The 25,547-nt window shown below is 40.0% G+C and overlaps 3 protein-coding genes across 6 annotated transcripts; 1 reads left to right on the top strand and 2 right to left on the bottom strand.

The window, feature by feature from the left end:
• Positions 1-473: 473 nt before the first annotated feature.
• On the top strand, positions 474-8,670 carry LOC129816683 (uncharacterized). The gene is made up of 9 exons (XM_055871455.1): positions 474-581; positions 984-1,092; positions 3,180-3,362; positions 3,978-4,068; positions 6,521-6,597; positions 6,719-6,790; positions 6,964-7,035; positions 7,500-7,653; positions 7,847-8,670. The coding sequence occupies exons 1-9, from the start codon at positions 506-508 to the stop codon at positions 7,958-7,960; spliced, it is 948 nt and encodes a 315-aa protein (XP_055727430.1). The 5' UTR covers positions 474-505; the 3' UTR covers positions 7,961-8,670.
• Positions 8,671-13,078: 4,408 nt separating this feature from the next.
• LOC129816663 (zinc finger protein 711-like) lies at positions 13,079-20,073 on the bottom strand. Of its 4 annotated transcripts, none has more exons than XM_055871419.1 (9): positions 19,885-20,073; positions 17,841-17,902; positions 17,517-17,614; positions 16,965-17,411; positions 15,931-16,089; positions 15,693-15,830; positions 15,423-15,557; positions 15,119-15,262; positions 13,079-15,016 (listed from the first exon to the last, which is right to left on the bottom strand). In XM_055871419.1, the coding sequence occupies exons 3-9, from the start codon at positions 17,593-17,595 to the stop codon at positions 13,839-13,841; spliced, it is 2,280 nt and encodes a 759-aa protein (XP_055727394.1). In that variant the 5' UTR covers positions 17,596-17,614; positions 17,841-17,902; positions 19,885-20,073; the 3' UTR covers positions 13,079-13,838. The 4 variants fall into 4 exon arrangements, with proteins under 4 accessions (XP_055727394.1, XP_055727401.1, XP_055727410.1 ...); XM_055871426.1 differs by lacking the exon at positions 19,885-20,073 and adding an exon at positions 18,274-19,865; XM_055871435.1 differs by lacking the exon at positions 19,885-20,073 and adding an exon at positions 18,169-18,252.
• A 468-nt stretch (positions 20,074-20,541) lies between these two features.
• LOC129816689 (SLAIN motif-containing protein-like) lies at positions 20,542-25,547 on the bottom strand. The gene is made up of 2 exons (XM_055871467.1): positions 25,312-25,547; positions 20,542-22,287 (listed from the first exon to the last, which is right to left on the bottom strand). Exons 1-2 carry the CDS (start codon positions 25,523-25,525, stop codon positions 22,007-22,009), a joined length of 495 nt encoding a protein of 164 aa, XP_055727442.1. The 5' UTR covers positions 25,526-25,547; the 3' UTR covers positions 20,542-22,006.

Here is a 25,547-nt window from a genome sequence, read left to right on the forward strand (position 1 = left end):
TCCCTCAAAGGGGACAGCAATACCCCGGAGCCCAGAAGACGGTAACCCGGAGGAGGTCTCCTGGAGGATACCTATTATTTTCTTTTTCTTTATTGGTTTAATAACCACGCTTGAAACTGAGCTATCACACGTGTGTCCGTATCTAATCAGTGTAAACCTTTTGATCAAACCCCCTGGTCTGCCACACACCAGAAAATGGCCAAAAAGAGTAGAACCAGCTCACCTGCTTTTACAATATGATTTGACTATTAGATGTTCAATGTCTCTTTTGAATACCAAATGGATGCAAAAGGCACTCATTTCATGGAACTACCCCACTACATTGGGAAGAACCACTCTAATCATTACGATAGTACTTGTGATCATACCCTGCCTAACCATAAACTTTACATTGTCTTATTGTCTGAACATGAGTATAGCTCTGACGTGGGAGAAGGCTATAAATGTTTGACTGGTATTACTTCTCTCATACACATTTGGTCATAGTACAGTAAGAAGAGTGAAGATGAAGGGCTATATTTTGCTGGGTTTAATATTTCTTCTCCCTATCACAGTTATTGGACAATATACTACACCAGATCGTGAGTAGCATCTTTTTCTGCAATGCAATCTTTTGAAGAAATCTGGAACGCAAGCCTGTATTATATAGCATCTGTAGAGCATGATGCTTGCAACACCAGGATAGTGGGTTTGATTCCTGGGACCGCCTGTACATAAAAATGTATGCATGTATGACTAAGTTGCTTTGGATAAAAGTGTCTGCTAAATGGCATATTGTAACATGACTGTAGTTATGCACTGATGGCATTTTTAGAATGGGCATGTTAAAAATAGATTGAAATAAATGTTCTGCTGCTTTATGGGCCCTTTGTTTGAAGGTAGTGCTCTTTATCAAATGGTGTCTTTAGTTGCTCATGATGTTGTTTAGCCAAAACAGTTGAAAAATGTAATGTTTCAATTACATGTTTTGTTTTTACATCCAGTGACATTGTGTGTAGGAATAAAGGACTTTGAAGTGTGCAGGATACATATACCACCTAAATGCAGTGACAAGAGCAAATGCTACTGTAAGGACAATAAAGCATTTTGTAGGTATGTTTCAACATTTCCCACACTCTTTTCCCTCAATATTTGTATATACACTGCATATATCAAACATTAGGAACATCTTCCTAATATTGAGTTATTTTTGTTTACCCTACACTCTCTGAATGCTTAAAAAAAACAAGGAACCCATAACATCTTGTAATGTTCATACAAATATTTACACGTTAAGTTTGTTAAAACTTACACATTTTACACGTTAAGTTTGTTGAAAATAAATAAATACCACCTTGGATATCATAAGGTGAATGCACCAATTTGTAAGTCGCTCTGGATAAGAGCGTCTGCTAAATGACTTAAATGTAAATGTGACTTAAATGTAAATGTAAACGCAGTTGACAGTTTGAGGGCGTTTCTTTTTATGCTGAGTTTATATACAGTACCAGTCAAAATAATACTTGTGCTCTGCTGGCCTCTCCTTAAAAAAAGGCTATTTAGCTCTTGGAGACGCAGGAGAAGCTAGACTAGAATAGCTTGCTGGACATTTATACTAATAGACCATTCGATGAAGGATGCAAGCTCTTATTCTCTGAATGTTAAATAAAGCAGCCAATAGAAATAGTTTGAAAGAAGAGCCAACGCGTGATGGCGGTTGGCTATAAGCAGTTATTTATTCAGAAACCATAACCATTCAATCTTAATGAAGAGAAGTGAAAGCCGTCTGCATCTTATTCTAGTCCTATATTATTCATTACAATGATGAAGATAAGGACAACAAAGCGGATTTAATTTAACTGTTAAAAGCCAGGAAGGAATGAAGCAACAACAGAGAGAAAAAGAGTCAGTTGGCTAATAACATTACGGGAAAAATTATGAAAGGTGTATATACGTCAGCCTACTAATTTTATAAATGTAAAACAGGCCCTATTATATTTCAAAATGAAAATGAAATTCACTAGCCTACATGTATAATTGTAATTTTTTAGGCCACATGTCCTGCACCATGATCGCATGTTCTCTCCCAGCATCATGGTTTGAACGAGGAGCGTAAATCCAGTCCATATATTACAATACAGTACATTAATACAGTCCGCACTCAAAATGATTAGCCTACTGGAGCTTGTTTCATTTATTTGCCCAAGAGAGCATAGCTACATCTATAGGCTAGTATGTTTGGATAGTAGACTATCATTTTGTCTGTCAAACAGGTAGGCTTTTCGATCATTTCTTGAATAGGAAGAAATTGCCTCCAACACAAATACCTCTTGTTGTTAATAGCCTAAATTACAATTCGAGTAATTTACCTAACTTAAATTACAATATGAAGACTGTTTAAATGAATTAGGCCTTCTCGAATTAGCCTATTCAGCACCCATACACTGTCCATCTCCACGGCTGCCGCTTCATAGTGTGGCTTATGTGAATATGGCTTATGTGAGGTCAACAACTCTGATAAATAGCTTCATTATGGGCAAAGAAACATTGTTTTTATTAAAATCAATTATAGCTGTAGCAAGCTTACCTACGGTCCTCCTTCTCACCTTCATGCTCTCCCTCTCAAACTGAACAGGACATCAGTATGCCTAGTCCGTGCTCACATAAATGGCTTTTTTTCTCTCTCTCGCCTCCTGAAGTGGCAACGTACACAGCACAGTCATCGGTTAGGCAGTACAAAAGGGTTTACATCAGAAAGAGCAGGGCAGGCCGGGCTCATGATTGGGAAAGAAGTACATTAGAAATATAACTTTGCCCTGTGCTTTTCCGAGCATGCTTTTCGTAAAGCCATGAGATAGCCTACTATAATAATTTAATCAATAAAAAATTACATGACCCTCTGGACAAAATAAAAAAAATACTAAACCCGACCCCTGCCTGAAATTGAAAAAGCATGACCCTCCCTCATTTTTCTTTGGGTAACTATTGTGTACATTTCGATCTCTCCCTTAACAAGTGACATTAATAAGGGATCATAGCTTTCACCTGGATTCACCTGGTCAGTCTAGGTCATGGAAAGAGCAGGTGTTCTTAATGTTTTGTATACTCAGTACATATTTGTATATATTTTCATATTTTGGGTTTTGGCATCAGACCTAATTAGAAAATCATTCAGAATTTGCTGTTGTGTTCCTTTTCAGGTGTAAGAACTACATAAACACGTGGTACATAGGGGAGAATTGTGACTTTGAGTGGACCATCTTGACTTTCGCCCTGGTAGCAACTCTACCAGGATTGGCCCTGGCTGCTATTGTTGGTGTGACGGTCCAGTGTGTCCATTACTCAAGGAAACCAGCGGAGAAACAAAAGGATCGGACAGAGGGGTGAGAAGGGGAGAGGGTTTGGACAAGGCTCATTATTTCCATGTGTTTTGCACATTGTATGGTACCTAGTATCAGGAAATAAGCTTGTTAAAAATATTTAGCAGAATTGATTCAGATCAAATCAAAATCAAAGTTTATTTGTCATGTGTGCCGAGTACAACAAGTGTAGACCTTACAGTGAAATGCTTACTTACAGGCCCTAACCAACAGTGCGATTTTTAAGTAAAAAATAGGTATTAGGTGAACAATAGATAAGTAAAGAAATAATCCAGGTAGCCATTTGATTACTTGTTCAGAAGTCTTATGACTTCAGGGTAAAAACTGTTGAGAAGCCTTTTGGTCCTAGACTTGACGCTCCAGTTAGGGTTAGGGTTGCCATGCGGTAGTAGAGAAAACATTCTATGACTGGGGTGGCTGGGGTCTTTGACAATTTTTAGGGCCTTCATCTGACACCGCCTGGTGTAGAGGTCCTGGATGGCAGGCAGCTTAGCCCCAGTGATGTACTGGGCGGTATGTACTACCCTCTGTAGGGTACATTTGTCCACAGTCTTGTTTCAGGTTTGAAATGACCAGACACTTATCATATATTTATAATGTACATTTCACTCTTTTCAGTTTCACAAATAATGCAATGTCACCAACAACATATGATAGAAATAACCAAGATGACATGTTCACCAACACTGTGTTTGCCTCAGACATGCCGGTGAGTCCTTTACTTAAATCTCCACATGGTATTTGACCAACATATAGTTTAATGGTATTTCCAATGGTGATGACACATCCAGAGATCTTGCTAAATTAGGGATTCTTTATCTCCCAGCAATTATGCAGTCAATCTTTTTCCTCAGATAAATTCAACTGTAGGTATTCTTCTAATTGTCATAAAACCAACCAACTCACAGGGTACTAAACTCTATCACAGTATTATTTACACTGCCATGGCTATTGTACATAGCTGAATAGTCCAGAATTTCTTAGTCTTCAATTTTTTTGTTTAATTTTATATATTTTTTATTAACCCCCTCTTCGGAGGACAAAAATAACTTTTGTTTTAACAGCTTTTTTGCTACCAATACATACATTTCACATATACATTTTACATATTACATACATACATAAATACACGCATGGCACTTTTATACACAGTGTTCAGGTAACAGAAATATATATATTTATTTTTTATATATATATAGATATCTACAGTATGTACCAGTGAAATATTTGGACACACCTACTCATTCCAGGGTTTTTCATTATTTTTAGTATTTTCTACATTGTAGAATAATATTGAAGACATCAAAACTATGAAAAAACACATATGGAATCATGTAGTAACCAAAAAAAGTGTTCAACAAATCTAAATATATTTTAAATTTGAGATTCTTCAAAGTAGCCACCCTTTGCCTTGATGACAGCTTTGCACACTATTTTCTCAACCAGCTTCATGATGTAGTCACCTGGAATGCATTTCAATTAACAGGTGTGCCCGATTAAAAGTTAATTTGTCGAATTCCTTTCCTCCTTAATGCGTTTGAGCCAATCAGTTGTGTTGTGACAAGGTAGGGGTGGTATACAGAATACAGCCCTATTTAGTAAAAGACCAAGTCCATATTATAGCAAATAAGCAAAGAGAAATGACAGTCTATCATTACTTTAAGACATGAAGGTCAGTTAATCTGGAAGATTTCAAGAATTTTGAAAGTTTCTTCAAGTGCAGTCGCAAAAACCATCAAGCATTATGACGAAACTGACTCTCATGAGGACCGCCACAGGAAAGGAAGACCCAAAGTTACCTCTGCTGCAGAGAATAAATTCATTAGAGTTACCGGCCTCAAAAATTGCAGCCCAAATAAATGCTTAACAGAGTTCAAGTAACAGACACATCTCAACATCAACTGTTCAGAGGAGACTGTGTGAATCAGGCCTTCATGGTCGAATTGCTGCAAAGAATCCACTACTAAAGGACACCAATAAGAAGAAGAGACTTGCTTGGGCCAAGAAACACGAGCAATGGACATTAGACTGGTGGAAATCTGTCCTTTGGTCTGATGAGTCCAAATTTGAGATTTTTGGTTACAACCGCCGTCTTTGTGAGACCAGAGTATATGAACGGATGATCTCTGTATGTGTAGTTCCCACAGTGAAGCATGGAGGAGGAGGTGTGATGGTCTGGGGGTGCCCTGTTGGTGACACTGTCAGTGATTTATTTAGAATTCAACCCACACTTAACCAGCATGGCTACCACAGCATTCTTCAGCAATACGCCATCCCATCTGGTTTGCGCTTAGTGGGACTATCATTTGTTTTCAACAGGACAATGACCCAACACACCTCCAGGCTGTGTAAGGGCTATTTTACCAAGAAGGAGAGTGATGGAGTGCTGCATCAGATGACCTGGCCTCTACAATCACCCAACCTCAACCCAACTGAGATGGTTTGGGATGAGTTGGACCGCAGACTAAAGGAAAAGCAGCCAATAAGTGCTCAGCATATGTGGGAACTCCTTCAAGACGGTTGGAAAAGCATTCCAGGTGAAGTTGGTTCAGAGAATGCCAAGAGTGCAAAGCTGTCATCAAGGCAAAGGGTGGCTACATTGAGGAATCTAAAATGTACAATATATTTTGATTTGTCCTACACTTTTTTGGTTACTACATGAATCCATATGTGTTATTTCATAGATTTGATGTCTTCACTACTATTCTACATGTAGAAAATACTAAAAATAAAGAAAAACCCTTGAACGAGTAGGTGTGTCCAAACTTTTGACTGCTACAGTATATATAAATTGTAATCGTACTTTATCAAAACTAGGCCCGGTTTCTTTGATTTTCCATAGTGTTCTATTGTTTCAAGTAATTGTCGTATATTATATCCAATGTATCGTCCATGTAAAAAGCCTGTCTGATCAGAATGAACAGTTATCTAGTGAAACCTGTTTAATTCTATGTGCAATGCATTTCACCAGGAGTTTCGCACCACAACATTGAAGCATTTCTTTGTCTTTGTTATTGTACATTATATTGCCCCGTTAGATTAACATTTATTATGTAGCAACAATCTCTGTTTTAGTTTATTACACTGTCAAGCAACATTTTTACATTTTGAACAGTAAACATTGCCCTGAGCAACTGTCTCTATTTGTCTTATTTCTGAAGAATCGGCCAAAGCCCTCCAGTATTCAGCCCACCCAGGAGAGGTTTCCCATGGCCAACTTACCCAACCGCCCTTACAGGTTAGCTGTCTGAACAAAATCCAACATGCCACTGGTTTTCACTTTCATTATGGGGATCCTTATTTGGTCTGCAATGTTATAATGTGCTTTAATTGAAATGTTGATCTCTCTACTCTCTTAGCCCCCAACCAAACGGCATGCGGCCCAGTTTTGATAGATCGTCTTTGAAAAACCTTACAAGCCAGCCGTACAGGTAAGCCCATGTAAGACTGTCAAATGGAATGTATCCAAAATGCATTCTAAGCAAATTATTATATTTTACTTTGTTAAATAAACCCCCAAAAGTAATCAGGAATTACTGTGGTTCTCTTTTTCAAAAAATTTAAAATCATCCCGTTTACTATATTGTTCTTTTCATTCTCTTAGCCCTTCACCAAACAGTATTCGACCCTCTTTAGATAGATCGTCTTTGGCCTATCCTCCAAGCCAGCCATACAAGTAAGCTAGTTTTTGTGTTTTTCAGTGTAATACTTTGTTCAATGGCAGTGATGTTGTACACATTTTGTTTGTCTTAACATACAATTCTCCGTGATAGACAAAAAGTTCAACAGAATTAGAGACGACAACAGGACAATGCTCCCTCTACACAGTATTAGTAGTCATCCAGTGATTTGAGGAGCATGACACTGACGTTATCCATACCCATTTCCAGCATGTTATTTTATCTTTTGTTATTGACAAAAAATATATACTGTTGAAATGTTGATCTCTATGCTCTCTCAGCCCTTCACCAAGCAGTATACTTTAAATAGATCATTTTTAGCCAACCCTGGGAGCCAGCCATACAAGCCTGTTTCTTTTGATTTGTGTGCTTTCAATCGTACACAGGACTTTGTTCCATGTCAAGTTATATGATCATGTGCCCTTTCAACTACATTCTAAGTATTGTTTTGAACTGTCAGCTATGCTACAGGTATGACCCAGCCCCTGGGTAACCCCTATCCCAAGTCTCCATCGCCAAGGAACCCGTATGAAGACAGAGCGCCACCTCCAGACCGTTATGACGACCAGCACATGAGACCAACACAGCCCCCACCTGGATACAACGGCATGATGGTGAGTGATTACTTACCCCTATTGAACAATATGATAAATTCAACTGATCAACTGGACAAGCAAACTGTAGGGCGAAACTGTGGCTGAAATGTGGCTTTAATCTTAGCCTAAAGGTCCATGTTAGTTAGCCCCTAGATGACCAGGCTGATATAGAAAGCAGTGTTTTGACATGAGATCTGTTTCTATCTTCTAGAGAGAAGGCATGTCTCGGTATCCTGTGCCCAGTTCACCTGCTCCCCTCTACTCAGCTCTGGAGTACAACCCCATGGCCCAGTTTCCCCGAGCCCAGATGGGGAGACTCTACTGAGGACAAACAGAGGGACCCTGGACTGAACTAGGAAGGAAGTGGAGCTCCACCAATTTCATTATTACAATGACCAAAGTAGAATTCATATCTAATTTCAACTTACATTTAACATAGTAAACGTTTTAAATTTAAAGGCAATGTTCCCACATTCACAGAAAAATGACCTTTAAATGTTAATCGCGCAATATGATGGATCTTCTGTGCTACGGATTTAATCTAGGCCTTAGTAACAGGTTTGGGGTCAATTAGAATTTAATTTGAAATTCCAATTCAATTCTTGAATTCACTCATGAAGTGGAGAATTTACATTGAATTCAATTATAAATTTCAACAATCTTCAAGTTATGGAATTTGACTGTTTGAATTGGAATTGTAAAATAAAAACGAATCTTTGGAATTCAATTGGAATTCAATGTGTACATTTCCCAGTTAATGTAATTAATGCACAAGTATAAAAAATTGACTGCAGGAATTGTTTTAAATAATTTCAGCTTGTATTTCTATATTTCCAGTATAGCTAGGCTGTCTGAACTGTGACATTATCAGCCTGAAAGCCTGATGGAATTGAATTCAAATGGGAATTTGTAGCATTGTGGATAATATGAAATTAGTAATTGAATTCTGGGAATATACCTAACACTGGATTGAGAGGAATTTAATTCTCTAAACTGACCTGGAATTTGAATTTAAATAAATGGAATTTACAGGGAGGGAATTTAATTTGAATTTAATTTGTAGAACTAACCCCAACCCTGCTAAGTAATACCCTTTTTAGACTAGTCTGATTTGTAAAAAAATATATATTTATATATATATATATACACACAGTACCAGTCAAAAGTTTGGACACCTACTCATTCAATGGTTTTTCTTTATTTGTACTATTTTCTACACTTATGCTGAGTTTCCACATATGCTAAGCACTTGTTGGCTGCTTTTCCTTCACTCTGCGGTCCAACTCATCCCAAACCATCTCAATTGGATTGAGGTCGGGGAATTGTGGAGGCCAGGTCATCTGATGCAGCACTCCATCACTCTCCTTCTTGGTAAAATAGCCCTTACACAGCCTGGAGGTGTGTTGGGTCATTGTCCTGTTGAAAAACAAATGATAGTCCCACTAAGCGTAAACCAGATGGGATAGTGTATCGCTGCAGAATGCTGTGGTAGCCATGCTGGTTAAGTGTGCCTTGAATTCTAAATAAATCACTAACAGTGTCATCAGCAAAGCACCATCACACCTCCTCCTCAATGCTTCACGGTGGGAACTACACTTGCGGAGATAATCCGTTCACCTACTCTGCATCTCACAAAGACGGCGGTTGGAACTAAAAATCTCAAATTTGGACTCAGACCAAAGGACAGATTTCCACCAGCCTAATGTCCATTACTTGTGTTTCTTGGCCCAAGCAAGTCTCTTCTTATTATTGGTGTCCTTTAGTAGTTTTTTTTTGCAGCAATTCGACCATGAAGGCCTGGTTCACGCAGTCTCCTCTGAACATTTGATGTTGAGATGTGTCTGTTACTTGAACTCTGTGAAGCATTTATTTGGGCTGCAATTTCTGAGGCTGGTAACTCTAATGAACTTATCCTCTGCAGCAGAGGTAACTCTGGGTCTTCCTTTCCTGTTGCGGTCCTCATGAGAGCCAGTTTTATCATAGCGCTTGATGGTTTTTGCGACTGCACTTGAAGAAACTTTCAAAGTTCTTGACATTTTCCGGATTGACTGTCTTAAAGTAATAATGGACTTTCATTTCTCTTTGCTTATTTGAACTGTTCTTGCCATAATATGGTCTTGGTCTTTTACCAACTAGGGCAATATTCTGTATACCACCCCTACCTTGTCACAGCACAACTGATTGGCTCAAAAGCATTAAGGAAAGAAATTCCACAAATTAACTTTAAAAAAAAGCATACCTGTTTAATTGAAATGCATTCTAGGTGACTACATCATGAAGCTGGTTGAGAGAATGCCAAAGCTGTCATCAAGGCAAAGGGTGGCTACTTTGAAGAATCTCAAATATAAAATATCTTTTGATTTGTTTAACACTTTTTGGGGTACTACAAGATTCTATGTGTTATTTCATAGTGTTGATGTCTTCACTATTATTCTACAATGTAGAAAATAATAAAAATAAAGAAAACCCTGGAATGAGTAGGTGTGTCCAAACCTTTCACTGGTACTGTATATATACAGTGGGGAGAAGAAGTATTTGATACACTGCTGATTTTGCAGGTTTTCCTACTTACAAAGCATGTAGAGGCCTGTACTTTTTATCATAGGTACACTTCAACTGTGAGAGACGGAATCTAAAACAAAAATCCAGAAAATCACATTGTATGATTTTTAAGTAATTAATTTGCATTTTATTGCATGACATAAGTATTTGATCACCTACCAACCAGTAAGAATTCCGGCTCTCACAGACCTGTTCGTTTTTCTTTAAGAAGCCCTCCTGTTCTCCACTCATTACCTGTATTAACTGCACCTGTTTGAACTTGTTATCTGTATAAAAGACACCTTTCCACACACTCAATCAAACAGACTCCAACCTCTCCACAATGTCCAAGACCAGAGAGCTGTGTAAGGACATCAGGGATAAAATTGTAGACCTGCACAAGGCTGGGATGGGCTACAGGACAATAGGCAAGCAGCTTGGTGAGAAGGCATTTTTGTGAGAAGGCATTTTTGTTCTATTATTCTACAAACTACTGACATTTCTCCCCAAATCCAAATAAAAATATTGTCATTTAGAGCATTTATTTGCAGAAAATGACAACTGGTAAAAATAACAAAAAAGATGCAGTTTTGTCAGACCTCAAATAATACAAAGAAAATAAGTTCATATTCATTTTTAAACAACACAATACTAATGTTTTAACTTGGGAAGAGTTCAGAAATCAATATTTGGTGGAATGACCCTGATTTTAAATAACAGCTTTCATGCGTCTTGGCATGCTCTCCACCAGTCTTTCACATTGATGTTTAGTGACTTTATTTATTTTTTAATTTGTTTTATTTCACCTTTTTTTTAACCAGGTAGGCTAGTTGAGAACAAGTTCTCATTTACAACTGCGACCTGGCCAAGATAAAGCACAGCAGTTCAACACATACAACAACACAGAGTTATACATGGAATAAACAAACATACAGTCAATAATACAGTAGAAAAAAGAAAATTCTATATACAGTGAGTGCAAATGAGGTAAGATAAGGGAGGTAAGGCAATAAATAGGCCATGGTGGCAAAGTAATTACAATATAGCAATTAGATACTGGAATGGTAGATATGCAGAAGATGAATGTGCAAATAGAGATACTGGGGTGCAAAGGAGCAAGATAAATAAATAAAGTATAGGGATGAGGTAGTTGGATGGGCTGTTTACAGATGGGCTATGTACAGGTGCAGTGATCTGTGAGCTGCTCTGACAGCTGGTGCTTAAAGCTATTGAGGGAGATATGGGTCTCCAGCTTCAGTGATTTTTGCAGTTCGTTCCAGTCATTGGCAGCAGAGAACTGGAAGGAAAGGCGGCCAAAGGAGGAATTGGCTTTGGGGGTGACCAATGAGATATACCTGCTGGAGCGTGTGCTACGGGTGGGTGCTGCTATGGTGACCAGTGAGCTGAGATAAGGCGGGGCTTTACCTAAAAGAGACTTGTAGATTACCTGGAGCCAGTGGGTTTGGCAACGAGTATGAAGCGATGGCCAGCCAACGAGAGCGTACAGGTCGCAGTGGTGGGTGATATATAGGGCTTTGGTGACAAAACGGATGGCACTGTGATAGACTGCATCCAATTTGTTGAGTAGAGTGTTGGAGGCTATTTTATAGATGACATCGCAGAAGTCGAGGATCGGTAGGATGGACAGTTTTACGAGGGTATGTTTGGCAGCATGAGTGAAGGATGCTTTATTGCGAAATAGGAAGTCGATTCTAGATTTAATTTTGGATTGGAGATGCTTAATGTGAGTCTGGAAGGAGAGTTTACAGTCTAGCCAGACCCCTAGGTATTTGTAGTTGTCCACATATCCTAAGTCAGAACCGTCCAGAGTAGTGATGCTGGACGGGCGGGCGCGGGCAGTGATCGGTTGAAGAGCATGCATTTAGTTTTACATGCATTTAAGAGCAGTTGGAGGCCACGGAAGGAGAGGTTAGTTAACAGTGTCCAAAGAAGGGCCAGAAGTATACAGAATGGTGTCGTCTGCGTAGAGGTGGATCAGAGAATCACCAGCAGCGAGAGCGACATCATTGATGCACTCCTGGTGTGTCAAAATTCAAGCAGCTCGGCTTTGTTTGATGGCTTGTGACCATCCATCTTCCTCTTGATCACATTCCAGAGGTTTTCAATGGGGTTCAGGTATGGAGAGTGGGCTGGCCATGACAGGGTCTTGAGCTGGTGGACCTCCATCCACACTTTGATTAACCTGGCTGTGTGGCATGGAGCATTGTCCTGCTGGGAAAACCAATCCTCAGAGTTGGCGAACATTGTCAGAGCAGAAGGAAGCAAGTTTTCTTCCAGGACAACCTTGTAAGTGGCTTGATTCATGCATCCTTCACAAAGACAAATCTGCCCGATTCCAGCCTTGCTGAAGCACCCCAAGATCATCACCAATCCTCCACCAAATTTCACAGTGGGTGCGAGACACTGTGGCGTGTAGGCCTCTCCAGGTCTCGCACCCACTGAAATTCAGTGGAGAATCAGTTGCATTTTCTGCAAATAAATGCTCTAAATGACAATATTTTAATTTGGGAGAAATGTTGTCAGTAGTTTATAGATTAAAACAAAAATATTACTTTTACCCAAACAAATACCTATAAATAGTCAAATCAGAGAAACTGATCATTTTTGTCATGGGTGGTTATCTATACCCGTCAAAGATATTATTTCAAAAAGTACATTTCCACAAATCAGATGTTCATCATTCTAAATCAATAAACAAAAACAATCTTGATTTCACCTCTCTAGGTCAATCATGGGATGACTTGATGTCAGTAGGTGCCCATGTAAGATGCAAAGCAGTGTCATCTTAACACAAATCCACCTGTTGCTACATTATTTGTTACTGAATGAATGATGGCAAAACGTTAATATGAAGAGTGAATGAAAGTAATAGGTTGAGGTGAACAATTTATCAGATGTCTTTATTTACTAAAGGAGCTCCTAAAATTTCAGTTGAGACATGAGAATAGATAACACTGATTTTGTCTGATGCATGAGAGACATTCCTGATAGTGAACATGATGTTGTTGGCTCTGAGCAAGATGATTTTACTAGTGGGGAAAAAATGAAAACCCCCGATTGTCTGAGAAGCGATTATTTCAATGCATAATGGACACATACGAATACAAAGCAGAGTCGTCCACATCCCCTTTCCATCCCTTTGAATACAGAGAAAACTGACACAGATGACTGTTTATATTTGCAATTATAACTGGGTCTTTAAAATGCATTATTTTCACAGTTTATTGCTAGCAGAAACAGTACTAAAAACCATACAATGACTTGTCAGAGAACAGTTATCCCAAGGTCAAAATGAGAATAGTCAGCAGTCAATCAAACATGACATTAGTTCAAATCAAATGATCTTAGCACTGATACTGCATATAACAAGTGTTGTGCTATTCAAACAATCCAGGCACAAACATGTGCTTTCAGCAATGTTCTGATTCAGGACTTGCCTGACTTGAGGTTTGTTTGAATAGCATCCTAGGTTTGAGTACTAATGGTGATGTGAGGACAAGGTTAATAAATAACTAATAAAGTTGTAAGAAAATGTGACAATTGTCATTCTTTACCACATTGAAACCATTGTATTTCCCTGCTCTATAGTGAGTGAGAATAGGATTGTTCTGAATATGGGAAAGGGTGTGTGAAGTAGAACTCTACATTAAAATGTCCTTGTGATGCCGCGCAATGTGCTGGCTCTTTTCAGAGGGCCTACGGAAGCCTTTAGTGCAGTAGTCACAACGGTGGGGATAGTCCTTGGTGTGGATGGATATGACGTGCCGTTTGAAACCGGAAGCGTCCGAGGAGCTGTACTCACAGTACTGGCACTGGTACACTTTCCGTCCACTGTGGGTCTTCATGTGCTTCTTCAGTTCCAGCTGATGCCTGAAGCCCCGTCGACAGCGCTTACACTTGAATGGCAAGTCTTTGGTGTGGACGGACAGGATGTGGCGGCTGAGTATGAACGGGTCCGGCGTCTTGAAGTCACAGTGGCGGCACTGGTGCAGCCTGGCACCTTTGTGAGTCTCTGCATGTTTTTTGAGCTCCGAGGGCCGGTGGAAGCCCTTCTCACACACATCACACTTGTGAGGGAAGTCTTTGGTGTGCACAGAGATAATGTGGCGCTTCAGGTCACTGGAGTTGGTGCTCTTGTGCTCGCAGTGCGGACACTGGTGCGTCTTGTGGCCCTGGAAGATCTCCATGTGCCTCTGCAGCTCCCGCTCGTCAGGGAAGGCCTGGGGGCAGTGGCCACACTTGAAGGGCAGCTCAGCGCCGTGCTTACTCTTTATGTGGGTCTTCAGGTTGGACTGGTCGGCACAGCGGAACTCACAGTGCTGGCAGTGGTAAGGCTTCTCACCTGTGTGTGTCCTCATGTGTTTCTTGAGCTCTGAGGGATGGCGGAAACCCTTAGCACACTCCACACATACGTGGGCAAAGCTCTTGCTGTGCACGGCCAGCAGGTGGCGGTTGAGCAGACCCTGCTCGGCTGTCTCATAGTCACAATACTTACAGTGGTGCAGCTTGGGTTCCTGGTCACGCAGGATAAGCTTGTTGGAGCTGAGGGGGCTCTCCACACAGTAACGCCGCGTGAACTCAGTGAACTCTGGTACCCTGTCACTCTTCACTATGAGCTTGTGGCCCTCCAGGTGGTTATGGAAGTTGACCTTCTTGTTGGTGGTAAAGTCACAATCTGTGCACTGGTACTTCTTCTTGAACATGTGGTCCGGGTGGTTCTTCATGTGGATCTTCAGGAAGCCTCGTGATCTGAACTTTTTCCCGCAGATGTGACAGGGGTACACAGTCAGAGGTTGGCCATCTGGACCAATGATCACAGCTGGGCAGAAGAGTGGAAGAAAAAAGACCAGGCAGTGTTAGGACTACAGCTAAAAACTAAAATTATAAAATTGTATGGTTTAATGAACATAGAACCCCATACCTGTCTGACACTGACGTGTCTCTCCCTTCTTCTTTTTCTTGATATTCTGTTTAAGAGCTCTACTTGTACTCAGGCTGTCGCTGATCTTCAGGTAATGTGTACCTGTGTTGTTCTTGTTCTCCAGCCTGGAGTCCAGACTGTTACCTAGAGAAAATTATTTTGAGCCTATGTCATATACAACATCCACCAATACAACACACTCAAAAATCATGATGTGAACAAAATCCAAATGTAAGGCTAAATGTAGAATTCTATCTTACAGCATACTGAAAGTATGTCTATGAATGAAAGGAGTCAGCTTTACCATAAGCTGCAGCCCAGGCTATGGTGCCAAAGTTCTTATTGTGGCTGGAGTCTTCCAGTGAGTCCTGAATGGCAGGGGCATCCTCCTCTCCCACTATCACCTCCATGTACACCTCATTTGCCATCTCAGCACAGTCTGCTCAGAGACAAGCAAAACGTAGTCACTATATTTAATACTATAACCACTTATTGGGACAAAAAGAATAAGACAGACATATGATCTGATGTGTATAAGGGATTGGAGGAAGTGCTGGTAATTCAGGGGACTCACTGATCTCTGAATCCTCCTGGGAAGGGTCTTTCACTGCCATGTAGACCATCTTCTCTCGAGACAGCTTGCCAATGCCCCCAGTCTCCAGCACTGCGCGACCGTTGTGGAAGTCACTCTCAGCTACAATCTCTGTGCCACCTGCACTCACAGTAAACGTCTGAAGTCAGGAAAACTAAACAGAGGTGTGCCTTTCAAATAAGTCGTAACTTTCAGAAAGCCAAATAATAGCAGTCCTCGCCTATGTCAACATCATCATCAGCCTCTGCCTTGAAGATGTAGACTTTGATGCACTCAGAGTCGTAGTCGCCCTCTTTGGAGCCATCCTCCTCAGGCATCACCTCAGAACCCATCTTCAGGGGCGTGTCCTCCATGTCCAACTTCTCCTCAACATCATCCACTGCACAAACAGCACAATTATGTTCACTCCCCTACGTATTTATTTAGACAGTGAAGCTAAAACTTTTAATTTGGCTCTATAATCTAGCATTTTGGATTTGAGATCAAATGTTTCATATGAGGCGACAGTACAGAATGTCACCTTTTATTTGAAGGTATTTTCACACATATCTGTTTTACCGTTTACAAATGAATGCACTTTATGTATCTAGTCACCCCATTTGAAGGTGTCTTAAGTATTTGGGCAAATTCACATATTGTGTATTCAAGTTAGTCTTAAGTTTAGTACTTGGTCCCATATTCCTAGCACACAATGAGTACATCAAGCTTGTTGGATGCATTTGCAGTTTGTTTTGGTTGTGTTTCAGATTATGTTGTGCCCAATATAAATTCATGGTAAATAATGCAAACTGCAAATGCATCCAACAAGTTTGTAGAGTCACAAGCTTGATGTAGTCATTGCGTGCTAGGAATATGGGACCACTAAACTAAATTTAATACACTATAAGTGAATTTGCCCAAATACTTAGCACACCTTCAAATGGACTAGATACCTAAAGTGCTTTCATTTGTAAACGGTAAAACAGACACCTTCAAATAAAAGGTGACATTCTGTTCTTTCGCATCATAAAACATTTGATCTCAAATCCAAAATGCTGGAGTATAGAGCTAAATTAACCGTTTAAGCTTCACTGTCCAAATAAATATGTAGGGTGTGTACATTCTCTGACTCATCCTATTAGAGGCAATTATTCTGTGAGTGTTGGCGCAAATCAAATCAAATTGTATTTGTCACATGCGCCGAATACAACAGGTGTAGTAGACCTTACCATGAAACGCTAGTAGTTCTAAGAACAGAAGATGTATGCGACTTACAGGAGATCACCAGGTAGTCCTCAGAGACACTCCCCCCATCCTCATCGTCCTGCTCCTCGATGGTGACTGCAGAGTCTTCCATCTCCTCCACATATGTCTCTGAGTTGCAGTTAGAGACCATGATCTCCTCCGTGACCATCTCAAACACCCGGTCAGGAACACTGTCAGATTCCTCTATGAGCTCTGCTGCCAGCACATGTTGATGGTGGTCTGAGTCCAGCACCTCATCGATGGCCACCTCAGCCCCCAGGACCGACTCAGTCATGATCATGCCGTCAGGGTCATCACTGCAGCAGATGTCTGGCCCCTCTACAACTTCTGAGCCCAGGTCATGCTCAAATGTGATGCCCTCCTCATCAGTCACCACATCTGACACCAGCACCGCCTCTGGCACAGACACCACAATGTGGTCACCATCGATGTGCGCCATGCCACCCATACCTGCCACTGGGGAAGTCAGGAGGAACTGTTAGACTCATCTTATCAGTTCGAACATACACAGGCACAGTCAAATAAACAAAAGGCCATGGAGTATTGATAAAGATGACATACCAAAATCCTGCATTATCATTGTGTGTTGCATCTTTGAGTTCTGCATCTGAAAGTTCAGGACCCCTCCACCACGGTCCATTCTATTTGTATCCTGTCTGCTACAAACACAAAAGAGGAGAGGATTAAGTTGATCTCATTTTATCTGATCAATCAGGACCTCTGTCAATGCACAAATCAATACAAATGTGTCAACACATTTGATTCAATTAAATAATCAACAGACTGATCTTCATCAATGCTGAATAAACATTGACATAAAATTACTAAATGTTAAGATTAAGATTAAAAACACATTGCATTTCAGGATTCACATTTGATGCTGACCTCTCAAACCATCAGTGAAGTGTTATGCTTTTTTGTTGTTGTCATCAGCAAGGGAGAAGACACTTGAAATAGAGAAAAGGAAAACACATAGCCGATAAATCAGTTTCCATTACATTATCTATCCTGAAAAATTATTGTTTTTGTGGAAATAAAGCAGACAGCTATAATGCTTGATTACTTTTTATAAGATTGGATGGGCCTTTATAATATCTTATATTATAAGGAGAAAGGGTCAACTATCCGATAAATGCAGAAGTAATGTGGTTGATGATGCATTGCTAAATTTAATGGGAAGCAAAAATCTACAAAATCATGTTTATATTCATACATTCTTACAGGTGATGCACAACATTTTGATAGGTTGAGTTGTGATATTACTGGCGTTCACGTGAAGAAAAAAAAACATGCTTCCAGGACTCATTTGATAACGTACCAGAATTTGAACTTTGTTGTGGGTGACAGTAATGAATCAATGCCACTTTGTAACCACTGTAGTTACAGTGCTTTGACACAGTCTTGCCCACTGACTAGGTTGTGACTACATGGAGTACAGCTACGAACGGAAGTTAATATTTCGAAGCAGGTTAGGAGAACATTTTAGCTAACCCTTGTAATGGGAATTTTAATGTTTGTGCTTTTCTGATAATATCTGTGGTCTATTCATGTGTTGTTCTAATAACCAATTTCTGTGTTCATACAAGTGACTGATTTAACAAATCCTCACTTATCAGTATCTGCAATTTGGCAGTACACCCAGACATTGTTTTGAGAAAGAGATCTCAGTTTCCAGGTCTCAGCTTAGAGAAGAAGCCTTGTGAGGTAATGGTCTGTCACATGTTATGAACCAGTATTGGTCGGTCACATGAATGAAATGGTAATGACGCAAATCATGCAAATATAACTTGTCTGTGTATAACTGTATATAAGACAACTGCTGGGGCTGCCCAGGGAGAGCTTCTGACAGACATTCACTATGGTGCATTAAGTTTGTTGGAACCTGTCCAGCACGCTGACAAATAAACAATGATTAATTTAAGATTGACTTCAAGTGTCCCTGTGTAAGTATTTCCACGCCACCCTAACTATTTTTCTTAACCTTAACCTAATTCTCCTAACCTCTATGTTCATTTTCATAACCTGCTGAGTAAGTTAATTTTGACTAGGTGTTATATAGTTACAACTGGAAGTGACTTTTTCGCAGCAGGTTAGTATAATTAACGTGTCAGGTTAGGAGAATAAGGTTTATGTTAGGAAAAGGGTTAGCTACAATGCTCTCCTAACCTGCTAGGAAAAGTCCCTTCCGGTTGTAGCTGTACTGCATCTAGTCACAGCCGCGTAAATTATCCTACCTGGGTGGAATACCGTTATAACCGGAAGTGACTTTTTCGTAGCAAGTTAGGATAATGATGTTAAGGTTAGGAAAGGGTTACCTAAAATGTTCTCCTAGCCTGCCACGAAAAGTCACTTCCGGTCGTAGCTGTACTCCGTCTAGTTTACAACCCACTGACAGGCAGCAGAGAGAGCGCCCAGACGCAATAAATATGGCGGGTTCTGTTTACATTGTGGGCACATAACCCCGCCAACAATGACGTATAGCTCGAGCGCGCAGGTGAATGTAGCAAAAATAATGAATACGCATGAATAATATGCTAAATGATATTTAAGCATATATCGAATCTATGATTTTTTTTCAGGACTCCAACAAGTGTGCAATACTGACTCTCTGCAAATGTTTTTCTGTTCTGTGCTAAATGAACGAGCTAACTAGTTAGCAATAGCATTCCCAGCGATTGTCTACAATATTATTTGTAAAATAAACGCAGTAAACCCACAACTGTGTATATACTTTAAAAAGTGTGCACTGAAAGAAAACACAAATGAACATCGGCTTGCAAAAGTCACGATATATTTCCGAGCTAGCTATGCCGATAATTAGCTTGGCTAGCTAGCCACCATTGTTGCTTTTTTCGACTGGGGTGGAGGCCCGTAGGCCTTCGTGACAAGGCCCCGTTGTCATATTGCATTAAACATAATACATACTTACCAAACCAAGTCACTGGTGTCTTTTTTAAATGACACTTCTCGGGTTCGAACAGTCTTTCCGCAGTCTTCTTATTAAATTAGGTTATATTTCTCATGGTGCAAATGAGAGGCCTGTACAACATTCTAGATCCTTAAGGCTGTTTTTCGGGCCTGGACCAATCACGTAGCTCCCTGATAGCTCGGAAGGGTGGGGGCGGTGGGGGAGTAGACTGCGCTCAGTCTTCAATATTTTATTCCAAAACTGCTGGTCCCTGTCTCTACAACTAGACATACGTCATGTAACTATTGTAAAGTTTAGAAATCTTAAACATGTCTGTATGTAGTAATTAATAGGTGGAAGTGCAGTGTATACCACAACTGCTCACTCACTTGGCAACAAATTGCCAAGACTAACTGAAGTTAGAGCTCCTAGGCCCAATACTGTAACTGTCCTCAAAGTGTTAAATTCTGAGTTTTCAACTGAAACATGTTGTGGTATAAATTGTTTAAATTTTTGTCACAATGCACAGAATAAAGTAGGTGTAAAACAGTACAGTGCTTAACTTGTGTGCTCTTTTCAAATAATGCACAATAGATATAGTAAAATAGATAGAAATAATACAAGTGAAATGGAGAAGAAAAAAATGAAACACGAGAATGCAGTTATATACAGGTTTTATATACAGGTCAGTGCAGTACCATTATTTCAATGTGCAGGGTTACTGGAGTGATTGAGGAAGACATTTACATGTAAACCAGTGTAAAAGTAGTATGCAGAAAAGGATGGTGTTTTATGACCGAGGCCCGTGTGATACTTTATGTTAATAATTATATACTGTATCAGTTCTAAGTATGTGTATTTGTGTGTCAAATCAAAACATTTGAATCAAATTAAGATTGATTTGTTGGAGGTCGTTTGGAATTTAGCATTGTGCAGCACATTGCATTTATAACTGAGAAAGGAGGGATGTGTCCAGTTCCAGTGGAAGGGATTGTGAAGCCATACTAAATAAATCAGTACTGTATGATCGGCAGAAGAAAATTACAACTCAATTGAAATGCACAGAAATCAAACCTACTGTTTAATGTACTTTAATACATTAAGTGAAATTATTTTGAGTGAGAGTTTGTTACAGATTACTAAGGGATGTTGAGTACACCGTTTTGCCTACGTGCATTGGCAGGCTGCCCCATTCTGTCCCAAGCCAGGGTAGTGGATCTCTCAGGGGAGGCATAGACACGACCATGACTTGACAGGTACTCTCCAACTGAGAGGTCCTTACTGGGACAGGGGTTCCTCAAACCAGCGGGGCTAAGGGACTGGGGTCTCTGCAGCCCTCTGATGGAAGAGGCCTGAAATAATTCTCTCAGGGACTGGCTTACTGCTCCAGTCGCAGGGTCACTGGAGCTCAAGGTTTTGGCAGGGACAAATGAAGATCGGCCACCACTCCCAAGCTTGACTGAAGACGCACCTACTGTAGGAGGTAATCATAAGTTTGGAAATATTATGGCCTAAACCTGTGTATGAAATAAAAGCAAGTACAAAATTCAATTCCTATGGATTTCTATACGCTTGCTGAAATGCAAATAAAATTTTATTGGTGGTGTACACATATTTTGCAGACGTTATCGCAGGTGCAGTGAAATGCTTCAGTTTCTAGCTCCAACAGTGCAGTAATACCTAACAATATCCCAAAAATATCAGAATAAAAAAATGTCATAGTCTGAAATATAAATATATATGTACATGATGGTGTGTATAGACATTATGGTTTGGTATATGCTCTCCCTAATAAAATACTAACCCACCAGGTGGAGACCTGGTAGAACCTGTGATAAGGGTCAAGCGGGAGGTGGGGTGGTTTGTGGCCGTTATCCTCCAGGATGCGGCTGTTCCTGACTGCCTGTAGGGAGTGGAGGCTGGTGCGAGGAGATGGTAAATCCACGTTGGGCATGTAGCTTTTCAGCTCCTCTACAACAACAACCTACATCTGGGTCAACTCCCATTTCACATATACAATCGGTCAAACACACATAGCAGATCATGTTAAACTGGTAGTGTCGATTTGTTTTTGTTTTCAAGTAAAAGTCAATATGTGAATTTGTGTGTCAAATTGGATTTTCTATTCAGGTGCTCTTTTTACCTATGCTCTTTGTGAGTTTAAGCAGCTTAGATTGAGTGGTGGCCTCGGCAGCTGGCTGCTGTGACCAGGCTGGGCTATGGATCTGGATGACTGGCCCAATGGGGAGGGCCGGTAGTGGGGCAGCTGGCTGGGAAGAGGTGTGTATGCGACTGTGTCCTCCAGACTATACTTGTCGAACTCCAGATCACTGTAGGCATAATTACAAGGTGACAGCATGGCTGTACCAACACTCCTGAATGGTGTGGCAGCAGCAGGGATGGAGGAATAGTCCTGTCTTAAACCTTGGGAGAAGGAAAACACTGTCAAACACCTTCTTCACAAGTAAAGTAATTATGCATAGTATGTGGGTCATTCTTGGGCTCAGGTAATATTTCAGTCCCTCTGACTTTTTATATTACAAGAATTGGGTCACCAAAATCAAATGTTAAAAGATTTTGTATATACATTGAAATGTCCAATATAATGAATTGAAATAAATATAGGATTCATTTAAACTATATGATCAAAAAATCATATTTCTTAACTGACACTGAGAATTGTGTCATGTCACCCAGGTGTTTCACTTAAATTTTACTTGGGAAATTTATATTAAAATGTGCACATAATAATAACTTTTGCCATTAATGCAAACATATAGTTGTGTTCTTTTGTTGAGAAAGTATTTTTATCAAATAAATTCCTGATTATTGATTAAAATCACACAATTTCGCCCTGTCCCTCAGTCTACACTCAACCCCGTAATGCCAACCAAACTCTGCCAATAAAAATGGTCAGTCCACCCTCATCATTAACATCTTCAACAACTTTCAACTGTATGGTACAGAAACGGGCAAGTAATCACATTCTTTTATATCTGTACTTTGTTGTTTTTTAAAGTCTTTTGGGGATCGTTAAGTTGACTAACTCAACCCCGTTACATGGAAGAAAGATGGAAAACTAGTACTTATCAAAATTATACTTTAACCCATAAAAATATACAATCTATTCATTTCATGCACAAGATGTGGTCTCCTGTCCCTTCACCACATGAGGAGCAGAGGCCATTTTGAGCCAAAAATCTCAACCCCCGTCACACTCAACCCCGCCACATTTCATTGTAACGGGGTTGTAAACCTGTGACAGAGTTGAGTTATTTACTTTATTTATGAATATTGCATCTAAACAAATTAATTTTTCAATATATTATACATTGTTCATATTCACTTATGAAACATGCTGTAATGTGTTCCATGTGAACAAAAATTATATTTTAAGGCAGGTGTTAGGAGAGTGTTAGGAGAGTTGTGCAAGGCTCTTAACTTCAGTTGTTCCTTTAAGTCACTCTAGATCCTAAATTACTCAAGGATTATAGTGTATACATGTATATATTCTAAGAAGACAAAGGTAGTGTCGAGCACATCAAAATGCTGACCCAGAAAAAGGGGAACAATACCTTGAGAGAGAGAGAGCGTCAGAGATGGCAACTTCCTGCTTTTCACAACAGAATTACACAAACGTGGATTCAAAGCTGGTACATGGAACTTTTGGGAGTCAAGCCATAGAAAAGGGTCTCCTGATGGTGTGGGAGGAACGTTGAAGTGAACGGCGGACAGGTTGGTGGCTAAAGGCCGTGATATCAGTGATGCACAGGAGCTTTTACAAAGCCCTCTGTGAGACAAACACGTCAGTGAAGCTGTTCTTTATGAAGAGTGCTGATGTTGAACGTGCAATGGAAATGATGCCAAGCCCGATAAAAGCAGTGTCCTCCACCATGAGCGTACTCCAGGTCATCACCCTTGCTCCTGATGAGCTGATGTTTCGTGATGTCAGCTGCCTTTGTTCAACAAAGGACCTGAACTTTACATGCTTTAACTCACAGCACTTCAGTTCCAGGCAGAAGGTCCTGGCTGCTCCAGAACAGCCAGCCAATGAGGAAAATCCACAACCCATGGACGAAATCCAGGTCTTCTTGGGCAGTGGTGTGTAGTGGAATATGATGATGACCTTTATCCGGGCATCATCCTCGGCATGGAAGAAATGAGTGTACGCATCGTGTAGGACCAAACAGATTTTTATGGCCTTGAGACGACATCCACTGGTATCAGTTTGATGAAGTCCTTGAAATGATTCCACCCTCATAGCGTGTGACATCCCGCCACGTAGAGGTTGAGAGAGATGTGTGGGATACTCTCAGGAAGAAAACCATGAATGAATGAATATGGTGCTCCTGAGAAGGATAGTCATGCTGACACTAGTGCTGTAGTTACAGCTGTTCTAGCATTCTAGAACAGCCTGGGGAGGCAGGTAGCCTAGTGGTTAGAGTGTTGGGCAAGTAACCGAAAGGTTGCTAGATCGAATTCCCGAGCTGACAAGGTATAAATCTGTTGTTCTGCCCCTGAACAAGGCAGTTAACCCCTAGGCCGTCATTGTAAAAAATAATTTGTTCTTAATTGACTTGGCTAGTTAAACAAAGGTACAAATTCTAAATGCCCTTGGAAAATGTTCCTACAGTTTGATGATGAAACCTGTTGAATGTCATTAATTACCCTAATGCCTGATGTGTTTTTATTTGTTTCGATATTTACTGCAGTTTGGTTAATAAAACCCAGATTATTCTAAATATATCTAATGTCCTTATTACATGGTTGCATACAATGAAATGCAATGTCTTGGGGTAAATCTTGGAGGGATTTTAATAGTAAACTAAACTAGTTTATATGGAAACCGATAGGTCTCTTTAACCCCGTTACAGTATTCAACCCTGTCACCCTAGTCTCAACCCTGTCACCCTAGTCTCAACCCTGTCACATGACAATATTTGTTAAATAAAATGGCAAAGATGAATAAATATGAATTTAATGTTTTCTGAGCTCAGTCTGAAATGTTAAGGACAATCCCAAGAAGATTAGATTTATGTTAAAATTCTGAATTGAAAACATTTTTAAATTTTAAATTATGATCCCACTGACACATAATGTGTCTATTTCATGGTTTAATATAACAAAATTCTGAGATTTTACATATATTTTATATTTATAATAATTAAATTGGTTTGGGGGACACAACTATCTTTTATAATCATATTCAGACAACTTCCAGATTGAAGATAAACAGTGTCCATGTCAGACAAAAATGTACAATAATAAAAGAGCCTTAATGCCTAAGGTGGGAAAATATTTTTTCTTGAAGGTTTAGTATGTACTTAATGTTGTGGGGTGTTCAGAAAATGCATTTATTCTAGTAAAAAATGTATATTTGTAAAAAATATTACCGCAGCCCAAGAATGACCTATGTATGAATCAAAACTAGAGGGTTTCCACACTCACTCTTCTCCTGCATGCGAGCCATGACCTGGATGTCAGTGAGGTCCTGCAGCCTGTAGCCCATGGTGATGGAGTCATCTGAGACACTTGGCTCATTCTCATCCATGAAGGGTGGTAAACTAGCATCATTGTTATCTGAAATACCAAAGCAATAGAGACACTGAGTAAATACAACCAGGACAATCTGGAATTGTAGTCGGTGGGAGTTACACTGCATTCGGAAAGTATTCAGACTTCTT

Source organism: Salvelinus fontinalis, chromosome 2, assembly GCF_029448725.1.
Source record: "Salvelinus fontinalis isolate EN_2023a chromosome 2, ASM2944872v1, whole genome shotgun sequence".
NCBI lineage: Eukaryota > Metazoa > Chordata > Actinopteri > Salmoniformes > Salmonidae > Salvelinus > Salvelinus fontinalis.

Excerpts from the sequence above, each read along its gene's own strand:
- LOC129816683 (XM_055871455.1), top strand. The coding sequence starts at position 506 with ATGAAGGGCTATATTTTGCTGGGTTTAATATTTCTTCTCCCTATCACA. Across the intron at positions 7,036-7,499 it reads CCTCCAAGCCAGCCATACAA|CTATGCTACAGGTATGACCC; the intron begins GTAAGCTAGTTT and ends TTGAACTGTCAG. Across the intron at positions 7,654-7,846 it reads CTGGATACAACGGCATGATG|AGAGAAGGCATGTCTCGGTA; the intron begins GTGAGTGATTAC and ends TCTATCTTCTAG.
- LOC129816663 (XM_055871443.1), bottom strand. The coding sequence starts at position 17,595 with ATGGACCGTGGTGGAGGGGTCCTGAACTTTCAGATGCAGAACTCAAAG. Across the intron at positions 15,831-15,930 it reads TGATGATGATGTTGACATAG|GTGGCACAGAGATTGTAGCT; the intron begins GCGAGGACTGCT and ends CTGTGAGTGCAG. Across the intron at positions 15,017-15,118 it reads GACACGTCAGTGTCAGACAG|CTGTGATCATTGGTCCAGAT; the intron begins GTATGGGGTTCT and ends TCTTCTGCCCAG.
- LOC129816689 (XM_055871467.1), bottom strand. The coding sequence starts at position 25,525 with ATGCAGTGTAACTCCCACCGACTACAATTCCAGATTGTCCTGGTTGTA. Across the intron at positions 22,288-25,311 it reads GGCTCGCATGCAGGAGAAGA|GTTTAAGACAGGACTATTCC; the intron begins GTGAGTGTGGAA and ends CCTTCTCCCAAG.